Source organism: Spea bombifrons, chromosome 2 (genome assembly GCF_027358695.1).
Source record: "Spea bombifrons isolate aSpeBom1 chromosome 2, aSpeBom1.2.pri, whole genome shotgun sequence".
Taxonomy (NCBI): domain Eukaryota; kingdom Metazoa; phylum Chordata; class Amphibia; order Anura; family Pelobatidae; genus Spea; species Spea bombifrons.
The window spans coordinates 118,630,697-118,643,679 of record NC_071088.1 but is presented as its reverse complement, the minus strand read 5'-3'; the positions used below and the strand labels follow the sequence as shown (position 1 = coordinate 118,643,679).

General features: G+C 44.0%; 1 protein-coding gene across 2 annotated transcripts in view; it reads right to left on the bottom strand.

Moving 5' to 3' along the window:
- The window catches only part of MAP3K12 (mitogen-activated protein kinase kinase kinase 12), a 41,282-nt gene that overhangs the window by 11,915 nt on the left and 16,384 nt on the right, over window positions 1-12,983 (bottom strand). Inside the window, exons 2-5 of one of the 2 annotated variants that reach the window (XM_053456187.1) lie at window positions 5,327-5,789; window positions 4,747-4,951; window positions 3,906-4,097; window positions 3,241-3,399 (exon numbers count right to left, since the gene is read on the bottom strand). In XM_053456187.1, the coding sequence (XP_053312162.1) occupies window positions 3,241-3,399; window positions 3,906-4,097; window positions 4,747-4,951; window positions 5,327-5,744 (974 nt within the window). In that variant the 5' untranslated portion in view covers window positions 5,745-5,789. The remainder of the gene's footprint in view (window positions 1-3,240; window positions 3,400-3,905; window positions 4,098-4,746; window positions 4,952-5,326; window positions 5,790-12,983) is intronic. The other variant, XM_053456188.1, reaches the window with a different exon arrangement.

The following is a 12,983-nucleotide window of genomic DNA, read 5'->3' as shown; positions in this document are numbered from 1 at the left end:
TGTCACTTTCATTTTCAGATAATGGATTTTGGTGATGGTGGTGATGGTAGTGCCTGTTGGGGAACCAGTGGCATTGCTAGGCTGCCATTTCTGCATGGAAATAATTACTGGAAGATCCGTCACCTGACCCATCCTCTGGCTTATAATATAAATCCAGATCATCGTTCTAATCAACAACATTGTCGATGACCTTTTCCACTTGGGCACGAGGAGGCGTAAGTAACAAATTTTAAATAAAAAAAAACAGCCCTAAGATAAATACATTATTACATAAAAATGCATTATTACATATACATGCTGCAGTCCCTCTATATCAACAATGAAATAATACTATATACACTACAGCTTCTCCAATGCACCCCACCCCAGTACATTTTATGCACTACACTATTGACACTCAGTATGGTAGATAAGCCTAAATCTCAGTCAGGGGCGAATCCACAGCCTGACCTCGGGAGGGGCACTCACACTAACACACACCCAGACACACATTCAGACACTCGCACTAACGAATGCAGACAGGTGCTCACATCAACACTACAAGACACTCAGCATTACCAAACACTTGAAACTAACACACACACACACATTTGCACACCAGACACCCGCTCAACCAAATGTTGATCATACAACATGGGTGCTATTTATGACCATTCCCTTTCCTTCTAACTTTTCTTTCTCTTCGTTCACAACTTTTTGCTTCCCGACTTCAAGAAAATTGCTAATATAATGTGAACACCAACTCGTGGGCTTTGTGGACCCTTGGACTGGGCCGCGTGCCAGCTATCTGACATTTAGTTTCCCCCCCAAGGGGTAGTTTTGTAAAGCTGCTGCCTGCAGAGAAACTGCCAGCTTGGCGTTCGGCAGAACTTGTAGTATGTCAGATTCATGACATGAACTGTCACTATTTTAACAAGGTAAACGAAAAACCCCCTGACTGCTAAAGAAACAAATCATAATGATTATTTACTGTATCTACAACATCTGTAGAGCAAACAGTAATAGCCATAATCCAACAGAAGCTGTCCCTGACCGAAAGGCAGGGAAGCTGTAAGTAATCTAATGATGCCTTGGGCAAGCAGATCTCTGGGTCACTACATCTATAACGACCCGCTGGGTTAGTAGGTTTTGGAGATGTTTAAATAACTGGCAAATTTTGAAAGAAGGATGCTGAAAAGAATGACTAAAAAAAATAAATAATATTACATTTATGACATAATTATTAAATAATACATTTGTGCTCTTCAAGTTAACCCCTACTATTCCATAAATGTGAAATACACATAGTAATGTGTAATTCTTGAAGTGAATTGGAAAAGTGGGCTACTAAGTCAATACTGAATGTGGGTAGCAGTGAGACTCCGTGGCTATACCTTGTATTATAAAACTATGTAAAGAAAAAAACCAGCACACGCTATTTTGCTTTCCCTTTTATCAGAGATGAGCCTAGGCTTATTGTGGCATTCCCAGAGGGGACACACACTAACACAAATGCCCATACACACACACTCACTCTCTCACCCTGCTCCTCCTCTGTCCCCGTCTCATCCCCTATTCCTCTCCTTCTCCCAACCTCTCCTCTTCTTCATCTTCTCTCTCTCTCACACACAATTCTTTCCCCTTCATCTACCTTTCTCATCTGCTCTCCATCTCGCCCCTTCCTCCTTTCCCATTCACAGTACAACTTGTTTGCTCTCCCTCTCTTACCTTGCTTGTGGAGGTCTCTCTTCACTGCAGCTTGCACTTCTTTTGCAAGCTGCCGCTACTACCAAGGAGTCACATACCATGCATTACATGACCCCACTGTGCGTCTCTGTTAGCAGGGGCCTGGGTGTTGTGCACCCAGTGCACCTATGTTAGTGTGCCCCTGTCTTTTAATGCAGTTTAGAGAAAACAGCTAATGAGAGTTGCAGGGAAAAAGTGATAGGGTGGAAATCAAAATGAATTCATAATTAAATGCAGGGCCATTGTTAACGCACGGTAAAAGCGTGTGCAAGAACCAGAAAGAAAACGGTGAGTGAGGTAAGGGATGGTCGTGGGAGGGAATGTTTATGAAGGAATGTATAAGTATGTTTGTGTGTTATCATGTTTGTGTAAGGGTTTGTGTGCATGAATGTGTAAGAATGTGAATATGTTAGTGTGTGTGAGGATGAATATGTGTGTAAGCATGAATGTGTATGTGTGTGAGGGAGTGTGTGTGTATATATGTATGTGAGCATGTAAGTGTGTGCTGAGAAGGAGTATGTGTATGTTAGTGTAAATTACCCCCTGGGCCAGAAGGTGCCAGAGGCACTGGCTGAGTGGGATGAAAGATCTCCCCTCACCAGCTCTCTCTCTCTGCAGAGGCAAGCAGGCAGCCTTTCAAACTTCCCACACATTTGGGGAAGTCTGTCGGGAGTCAAGTGACCTCCGGGCACTCAGACTCCAACGAGCGCAGGGGGAGCTGGACTGAGAGGACACCAGTGTAGGTGCAATCTGGGTGCTGGCTAAATCCTGTGGATGCAATCAGGGCAAATCCTTTGTGTAATCTGGGTGCTGGGGCAAATCCTGTGGGTGCAATCTGAGACAAATCCTGTGAGTGCAATCTAAGTGCTGGGGCATGTCTTATGTGTGCAATCTGGGTGACGGGGCTGGCCTTTGGGCTGTGTGACCTGTGATCTATGCCTGTAATTTCGGACCTTCATGCATTTTTCATTTGATCTATACCTTCAATGCTGAGTTTGCATGTGTTATTTGATCTATACTCAAAGTACATAGGGGAGGGAAAGAGAGGTGTGGTACAGTGAAGGAGGGGACAAAGGTGCTCTGAGGGCGATGAAGGTCACATCTGAGGCAGGCCCTGATCACGACTCGCATGTTCAGGTCACTATGCGATCGTCATATATTGTGCTCTTCCTTGCCCTGTGCATTTGACGTGAAGACTTACCACGCGGTTTCAAATTAGGGTCAGAAGGAGGTGAGGGGGCCAAGCAAATTCTTGTGCAGGGTCCAATTAATATTTAAGATTCAATGGGAATTCAAGGCATGAGGACTAAATAGGAAATCCAGATATTTCCTATTTAGCAGTCCCTTTTATAATGTGGAGTAATAAAACGAATAACGTCTAAGTTGTAAAATATTTCTACTATGTGATCATCCTTATAATAGATATAAGCTGAAAAAGTCAAAATATACAGTTTGCGATATTTTTACACATTTTTCTTTTATTGAGAATTGACTAAGACTTTATTCTGTACTCACCAGATGTCCACCTTCTCAGAAACTGGCTCATTACGTATAACCTCTGGGGCCATCCAGGCCACTGTACCCGCAAAAGACATCTTGGTGCTTTTGTCACTCAACTCCTTGGAGGTGCCAAAGTCTGATATTTTCACCAAATCATCATATGTGATTAACATGCTGCAAAATAAATGAGATTATATATGAGGTATGTAGGTTACTATAAGTATCCAAAGCCTTTAGTGTTGTCGGTGGCAGCAGCCACACTGGCTCTGCATGCTGGAGGGCAACATAATTTTTATGTGCGTTTGTATGATGTAAATATACTTTATCATTTTTGCTTTACTAAAACAGGCCAAACACGCAAAATAGTACATAGGATGCTGAATTTACCTAATCCAAGATGGAACGAATCCCAGGAGCCAGGCTCGGTCTGGCTATCTGGCACACCGGGCAAATGCCCACTCCTTGTGCTCATCCACATTTCCACTCCAGCAGGAGATTGTGAGCATACAAATGTAATGTATGGCCGGTCATATCCAGCCATCGGCTGCACATACATAATTAGATGGCCGCTGGCCTTAAAGTGCCAGGGCTGCCTTGTTATACAGGTTTGAATGCATCATTTTATGCTTTCTTAAAAAAATTTGAAACTGGGTCATACTTTTCTGTGGAATGATACTTACTTGGGTGATTTGAGGTCACGGTGGATAATTTTGTGCAGGTGCAGGTAATTCATTCCACCTGCAATGCCCATGGACCAATCTACAAGTAAGGATGGGGTGACTTTCCTTCCTGCCCGTAGAACTTCATACAGTTGACCCTGAGCACAGAACTCCATTAAGATGCAGTAGCAGGGGGCTTGTGTGCACACACCCCTGCCAGACAAAAAAAGAGGACAACATTAAAAATACATAGTCCCTTAGTCCCTGTAGTAACCTTTAACACATCTGCTGGAAAAACTGTATCTACCACTGTCTCTGTTAAGTAAAACTTCCTTATGTTACAGCTAAGCCTCTGACCCTCTACTTTTAGACTAGGACCTCTTGTTCTAAAGTTTCTCATCCTTTCAAATACGCTTCCCTCCTGTACTATTGCATATGAAGATCCCTTAGCCTTTCTTACCACTTTTGTAGCTCTCCTCTGAACTCTCTCCAATGTGTCAATATTCTAATGGAGATGGGGTCTCCACAATACTCAAGATGAGGTCTGACCAGAGATCTGTAAAGTGGCAGAACCACCTCCCTCTGCCTGCTACTAATGCCTCTTACTTTACAACCCAGCACCCTGCTTGCTTTTTCTGATGCTGTATTGCATTTATTGCACACATAATGGATATTACATGGTATGACATGTAGTAGTTGTTTCGTGAATGCAGTATACTAAATATCATTTCATTCAGAAGAAAGTTTTAGTTAAATAGAATAATCATAATTGTTTAACATAGAGGTATCAAACATTTAGTCTGAATCCAAATGATGACCATCGTGGCCTTACTATGGGAATTCAATGGAAAGGTCCGCTTACTTGAAGGTGATGATATTGGGATGCTTCAGTTTCCGAAGGTGTTTGATATCGGTCTCTTTAATGTCTCTCACTTTTTTGACAGCCACTTCTTCACCATGAAACTTTCCCAGGAATACAGCTCCTTGTGCTCCACTACCCACCCACTGCAGGTCCTGGATCTCCTCAAATGGGACCTCCCAAGACTCTATACCATGGAAAAGAACATCTAATAAACAAACATTGATCAAGAAGTCAGATACATTGGTATGCCACACAAACACTTAATGCATCACTTTTTTCCTTGTCTTTACCATGCGCTGCATAATATTATTTTATTGATAAATGTTCTTCATAGGAGCTACAATTTCCAACAGGTTTAACCAGTTAATATATAACATTTATCCCATAATAATAGCACTTATATGTAGTAACATGTATGTACAAATAGTACATCTTATAAAGTAGTTACACTAGTTTTAAAGGAGTCAACCGTCTCAAACACTAATTGGAGACACCTCTGACATTTTTTATTCTGCTCTGGGTTCCTCTACTTTTGCCATCACCGTAAGGTATGCCCTCATAAGTTTACCATTTCACCCACCTTCATGTTGCTTGTGTTCAGTGGAATATGTTTTTCCGATCATTGCCCAAACCGGTTTTAGGCAACCAAACAGCCCACCGAGGAATCCAACTCCTGCTTGGCACTGCACACGTCCCTCTCCTAGTGCCCGACATGGCCTGTCATCTCCTGGACCACCTGAAGCACCTCCACCGCCCCGATCTTCTGGCTCTTGTGGGTCTTGAGGCACACTGTGAGTGAGTGGGGTTGAAGGGTCTTCATTGGGAGTTGAAACTCCTTCAGTCCGAACCATATCACGCAAAACACATTGTGTAGGTGTCAGCTCTTGTTCAGGGGTGCAACCTGGTGGGGTATCAGGGTCTAGGCGTCGAATTGGGCCATCAGATAGAAGGCTGGCGAAGGAAGGCGAGGGAGTGCGTGTGTCATGCAGACAAGCCATTGTAGATTTCAGCACAGGGGCCCTTCTACTGTTCCACAGTTAGTTCTGTAAAAAATTAACAATACGATTTTAAATGGTTATTTAACCCCTTAATGACAAAGCCCGTACATGCACGGGCTCAAAATGCATTGTTTTCAATGGGTTTAGGGACCGCTCATTGTCTTTAAGGGGTTAATGTACATTTTAACTTCTACATAAAAAAGCACATTGCGTTGTTTTTCTTACAGTATTAGAAAGTGATCTTACCCTAAGTTTCCTTTAATTACCCAAACGTCCAGATGTAGCCAAACCTATATATACCCTTAATAACCCCACATACAAAACTGAGAGCATAGAATAGGGCAGTAAAGCCCTCGCTCTGTATCTTCATCACGTAGCGAGGCCTGGCTCCTCAAACTAATCCTTACAACGCATTAAGAGTGTTACTGGAGCATCAGCCACGTTAAATCCCTCGTTACAGGAGGAAAGCAGTTAAACGTCTCCAGCGCAGGGTCAGCGAGGACACGGGGAGAATTCTGCGGGCGCTGTCCGTGGTGCTGAAACACTCACCACCCATTACACCAGCCATAGCGGTGCGAGAGGGACTGGATAAGAAAAAGAACACAGACCGGGGGAGAAACCAGGAAAATAAATGAATTTTGTTGCTTGAAAGGGTCAACACATTGAATCCCCCCTCATGTAACAATGAGCTAAAACATCTGAACTGTATACAAACAAGAACAATCAAGATGATCATCACTCCATGTGTTACATAATCCAGATTCACGGTTTCTTTAGTTCAGGTGTGAATTTTTATCTCGATATAAACAGCTTACTACACGCATGTGCACACTTGGTCATGCAAGTGATATGTGAGTCTATGGCGACGTTACTGAAAGGGTAAAGTAAAAAAAAAGTATCAATCGTTTGGACACCGTAAGTTTGTAGATCGCACAGAATTTCCCCAGAAAATCAGCCTTTGCCTCCCGTGGAAGCGCTGCTACCGGCTGCAACGGCACCGACGCCAGCATTCCCCCGCCGGCAGGCAGCTCACTGAGGAACCCTGCGCCTGGGACGCTGTATTTACTACACTTCTCCGCAATTCAGAGATGAAGATTCGGAAAGAAGCGTGATCTAATGAATAACGGAACTAATAACCGTATGCATGATGTCTAGAAGAATTTTAGCCACAAATGAAGAGGCAATCAAACCCCTGCATCATATCTACGGGAATCCACGGCTTCTGTTACATTCCGCTATGTATCTTTATGTATACCATATACAGCTTACACTATGTACACTAAATCATCATATGCGCCTGTTATTATTATATAGGGATGAGCCCTGCAGCCACTACATGTGGCGAATGATTTTAATATATATACATTTACTACACACTGTGCATGCATATATATATACATATATATATATCCTGGATGTATGAAGTACTGTATGCAGCCCATCTGCTCTGGACACATAATGTACATTAAACCCAAATTTGAAGCATCTTGGAAAGCAATTGCAGAACTTGTCTGGAGTCATTAGAATTGGTATTAATTACTACGATCCGTTACAATGCGAGCAGCCAGACCACACATAAACAAAAACATGACAGCGCTGTCTGTACTGCACAGCGGAGCGTGAACACGCAGGATTCGGTGTGCGCTCATCTCCCACGGGCCAACAATGTAGGTCAGGAGCTGTCACTGCTCTTGGCCCAACAGCTGACATTCCATTAAGCCAAACACATACAGATGAGAGTACTCCCTTCATCACAAATACACACTTCACTACCCTGCAACAGAGACTCAGCATTAACCTGTACACAACATTATTGTGAGTGTGTAACTACACGGGCATCAGATTCAGCTCCACACACATCAACACAACACCAAACACTGAATTATATCCGCACACGCTACATGCTGCCATTCAATAGGATCACAGCACCCTATCCATTACACACTCTGCAAATACATCGGGAGATAATACCGTCCACATACAATAGCTCGGAGCATCACATATACACTAACATCACATTATATATATATATATATATATATATATATATATATACAGCCAGTCCTTTACACTGCATCATATAGCCTGCCTTCAACTCACAAACACTTTCACTAATGTACACACAATACCCCACTAATGTATGTATGTATATATATATATATATACACACACACACATAGATATACAAACCCCATATAAATGTCTCAACGTATATATATATATATATATACACACACAAAATCCTTACTGTAAACATATAAACCTCATTCTATAAACTCACACATCGGTGACACCTGAAGCACGGGATGAGGTAACCATGATGTAATAACCCACACTGAGCGGTATACAGGAGTGTACAGCACCGAGCACATGCCTCATCCGATCCAGCCCTACAACCAGTCTAATAGTAACCGAATTCAGCCAATAAGCCCGGAGCCGGGTACCTACCGGTCCAACTGTGCGCTCCCTGCTCCGAGTGCCGGTCTCCTGTCCCCTCCGGCTCCGAGTGCCGGTCTCCTGCCCCCTCCGGCTCCGAGTGCCGGTCTCCTGCCCCCTCCGGCTCCGAGTGCCGGTCTCCTGCTCCGAGTGCCCGGCTCCTGCACAATCACCCTCCTCCCCTCCAGCACCTTTAATGCTCTTACAGGCTACTCCTGCTGCCAAACCCCAGCCCGTGCGCCCCTGCTGTGTCTCTACTACTCCGTGTGGGTATTTGTCCTGCCCTCTCCCGCCTCTCCCGTAGCGCACGTGCTCCGCCGCTCTCTATTAGCTTATTATCCCCGATCCCCTCTATACTCCGCACCGCTCTGTATACCACAGCCCGCGGCACCCCCTCTCTCCCCCGACCGCCTCAGTCCGCCCCGTGTGCCCCCCCCGACACAACACGTACCCCGCGTTTCTCTGCATACTACCGGACATGTCTTTCCTGGAAAGTATTCCGAGCCATCACTGTCCTATAATCCCCTCTATCCAGACTGTTCTGTACCGGATACTATCCCTTTACCTCAGTACTACTCCTCTATACGCTCCATCTATACACATACTGTACTCCCCTACAGCCCCTATACACACCACGTGACTGTCCTATACACACCACGTGACTGTCCTATACCCCTCTGCCAGTCAGTGTCTGTGTGTCCTGCGTGTCTGTCTCCTGTACAGGGCTCTCGGTGCTGTCTGTCTCGTGTATCTCTGTATTTGGGTACAGCGCTCTTGGTGCTGTCTTATGTATCAGTGTGTCCGGGTCCAGCGCTCTCGGTGCTGTCTGTCTCGTGTATTGATGTATTTGGGTCCAGCGCTCTCGGTGCTGTCTGTCTCATGTATCAGTGTGTCCGGGTACAGCGCTCTCGGTGCTGTCTGTCTCGTGTATCAGTGTGTTCGGGTACAGCGCTCTCGGTGCTGTCTGTCTCATGTATCAGTGTGTCCGGGTACAGCGCTCTCGGTGCTGTCTGTCTCGTGTATTGATGTATTTGGGTACAGGGCTCTCGGTGCTGTCTGTCTCGTGTATCAGTGTGTCCGGGTACAGTGCTCTCGGTGCTGTCTGTCTCATGTATCAGTGTGTCCGGGTACAGCGCTCTCGGTGCTGTCTGTCTCATGTATCAGTGTGTCCGGGTACAGCGCTCTCGGTGCTGTCTGTCTCATGTATATATATATGTCCTATATGTTTCACTACATGCCTCACCTATAGTTATTTGTATGGTGCTGCTTTCTAATCTGCACTCTCTGGTTCTATTATGTATGCTATATATCCCCATCTCTGTGAGCCGCCGGTCCCATATAGCTCGGAACCCCGTATAGCGCTGTCACCTCTGTCCTGGAAAGCATTCTCTAGAATCTCTCTAGAATGTCTGCACGTCTCTTTCTCATATTTCCCTCAGTGTTGTGTCCTCGTTACTCTCCTCTTCTCATTGTTGTGTATTAGAGCGCTGTGTCCCGGGGCGGTGTATATTGAATAGCGTTCTACTCTCCATCCTATCTAAGGTTCCATCTCTGTGCTCAGCGCTGATCCACCACATAGCGCCCCAGGCAATAAGTCTCTTTGTTGACCCCACACTTAATGTTTTTTATTCCATTTAGAATGTGAGTACGCATCTCTTGTGCATTTCTCCCAGGCATTGTGAAGCCATCCTTTGCACCCACCAGGTACCAGATCGGCTTCTGAATATTGGTGGCATTTTCTAGCGTGACTTATTGCCCCCCCCCTGGACCGCAAGCAATGCCGGTGCCTGGCACTGATCAGCTCTGTCTACACTATAGTCCTATATACATACAAACAAGTTATATGCGCGTCTGCCTATTTATGCTGTTTCGTGTTCTGTGCATATCTTTATTCTTTTACCCCGTCTCCCCGTGTCGTCCCTTTCCTATGTATCCATCTTAAGGGATTCTCCTGGGGATAGATTTGCAGGACAAAGAACTCAAACACATGGCTGGCTTTCGATGAGCACACCCCAGATCATCAGCATGGACGTACGGAGAGCCAACAACAGGCTTTGTGATGGACAGTTGATTAAATACCCCTCATTACGCACGCTGCTTCCACAAGGCTTTCTGGAACACCGTTACCTACCCTTCTTATCTACACCTAGATCCCTTTTCACTGATTGTTTCACCCCGACCGATAACAGAAAATTGCATCATTTTTATTAAAGCCTGAGGTGTAGAAAAAATATCAATACTGAAGGTGAAGTGGAGACAAAAATCTATCTGCACCCCTCTGACATCATCCTATAACACTGATAAGGAGGGGGAGAGACAGGGGTGGTTAAAGAGGTGGAGAGAGGCGGTAACAGGAATAGAAGATGTGGAGAGAGGAGGAGGAGAAATGAGCCGAAGCCATAGAAAAGAGAGAAGGATGGGAAGATGGGAGGGAGAAGACGGGGGTGCGGGGACAAGAGAGGGAGGAAAAGCTTGTGGGAATACAAGGTGGGGACGTGGCGGGAGAAGAAAGGGTGTAAAGTGGTACAGGAATAGGAGAGATAGGATGGAGATTGGGAAACTGAACAGTCAGGTGCCGTTTATATACAATAATAGGACAGAGAACATTTGGTAGGCATGGATCAGGTCTTAGGAAATCCGAGGTTTGCAACATCAGGCTGCTTAAATGCTAAGGACTGCAAACCAGGGATAGGCAAAGTCTCCAAAAACATCAGTGTCCATGGCAAGGTTTGTGGTCCATAAAACATCATTACATTTTCAACCACAGATCCCAGTAAATGTCCATCATGAGCACTGGTGGTGTCTACCTTTGCTACAGACTCCCATCAAGAACAGTTCGCCTTTGAACATTGAGATGTAATTAAACTGGAGAGCCAGAACGCGAGGACACAGAAGTGACTGGGATTCTTGGTTGTGTTTATGAATGGACAAGTTAAGGATCACAGAAAAGTTTGAAATGAGTGTTCTGTAGTATTTCCCATAGCTGCATAAAAGTGCTCAATCTCACGTCAATGATTAGTTCTGTGCATTCATTGTGCCAGCTGTCCATCCATTATAGAACTTTCCTTAGTTTGACTTTAGACACCTCGTTCCGTCTGATCTTGAGTACTAGATTAAATTATATTTAAATGAATTAAACTCGTTTAAACCCTCTCACCCTTGTTGCTTCAAGGTCAGCCTGTAACTTGAGTGAAGAAGGAACTATATGGAGCAGGAGAAACCCCGTACCTTAGTAATAATGTATTTAATAGCCCACAGCTCAGTTAAACATTTATGTGTGATAAAAAAATATCTTACGGTTCACTTGACATCTTAAGAAGCTATTGAAGTACCTGCCTTTAGTTTAAAAAGCCGATAAATGAACTCTAAGGGATGGATTCACAAGACCCAACGGTTCAGAAGACTTGACCCCATTTTGTATAACACAAAAACGACATGACAACAAAAATACCCTAAATCCTTGAATCGGAAGACAAAGCACCATTGTGGCCCTCAAAGCAATGTTCCACGTATAGAAGCAGAATGCTGGTTATTGCTTGAAATGCAGTCAAGCACGGAACACCAGTAATTGACCAGGTCCTGGTGTATGAGAAGATCCCCTTTGGGCACATTTCTCGCAAGTGTGTATAGTTGTTCATTAGTAAGTATACTAATATTTATTAGTGTAACAGTAACGATTACTGGATGTTAGCAAATGATCAGTAACAGAAGAGCAGAACACTTAGGGACATTAAGGTGCACTGCATGAAAACCATGAGCTGCTGGTGGGGGGTACGGCTGGGCTGGGAGGACCACTGAAGAGGACATCCGGAGCTTCTTTAGGGAAGATTATCATTAATGATGACCCTGTTGAGCACACGGCCATTAGGCAGCTGTGATAATGTAGGCAATGTGGGGAGCTATCAGGGGGAAGCTACATTGTAAGGGTATCCTAGACTGTAGTTAGAACCCAAAGGATTTCAGTGCAGGGCACAGAGTAAAGGTCCACTCAGGGTGCATTTTAGATATCATCACTTCAGGTATGTACTAATGGTATATAATATCTGTATAATCTGTGTGGTTTACTGTACACAATCAGTTAAATCGCAACACCCCATATGTGAGAATATATCAATATCTGAATTACATTCCAGCTGAAAATCACCTCCAAAAGGTAAGAATTCCAGCTGGGCAATTTTATGCAAAGTAAAAGTAACGCGGTCACAGCGGCACAATACCCATTAAATGTGTTCACAAAACCAGCATCGCAAGCAAATTAATTTTATTTTGCCTGTAGGGCTGAATTCTATTCCGGAAGCATGAAAATACACTTGTGAGCTGTCTGATATGGCAAGTTCTAAAGTTGTCATGGTGATCGAGCAGGTCCTGAATGAACTGAACATGATAAAAAATGGCGTTTGTGAACATGATTATAATATAACGACACACCACCCTGTCTCCTTTGGTGCCGTACAAGCCAAGTAATAACCAGAGTTGCGCACAAACAATTCTCAAAAATCTGACTTTAAAAAACACATTGAGAGTGTTCTCAAAAGTCCGTTCAAGAACGGAGCAACACCTTCTTGCTGATGCTGAAAAAATATAATCTAGGTATAAGCGCCCCTTTCCAATAAATAAAATAACACAATTCAGCACTGAATTCAAATACGGTTGTAGTTCTCAAATGTGACAGTTCATCTTATTTATTTATTTTATTATTATTTATAAACATAAAACATACAATACAAAATCATAACAAAGTACAGCGGAACCAAAAAAGGCTGCTTATCAATCTTAATGAAGGTTATTATTATTATATCAGAG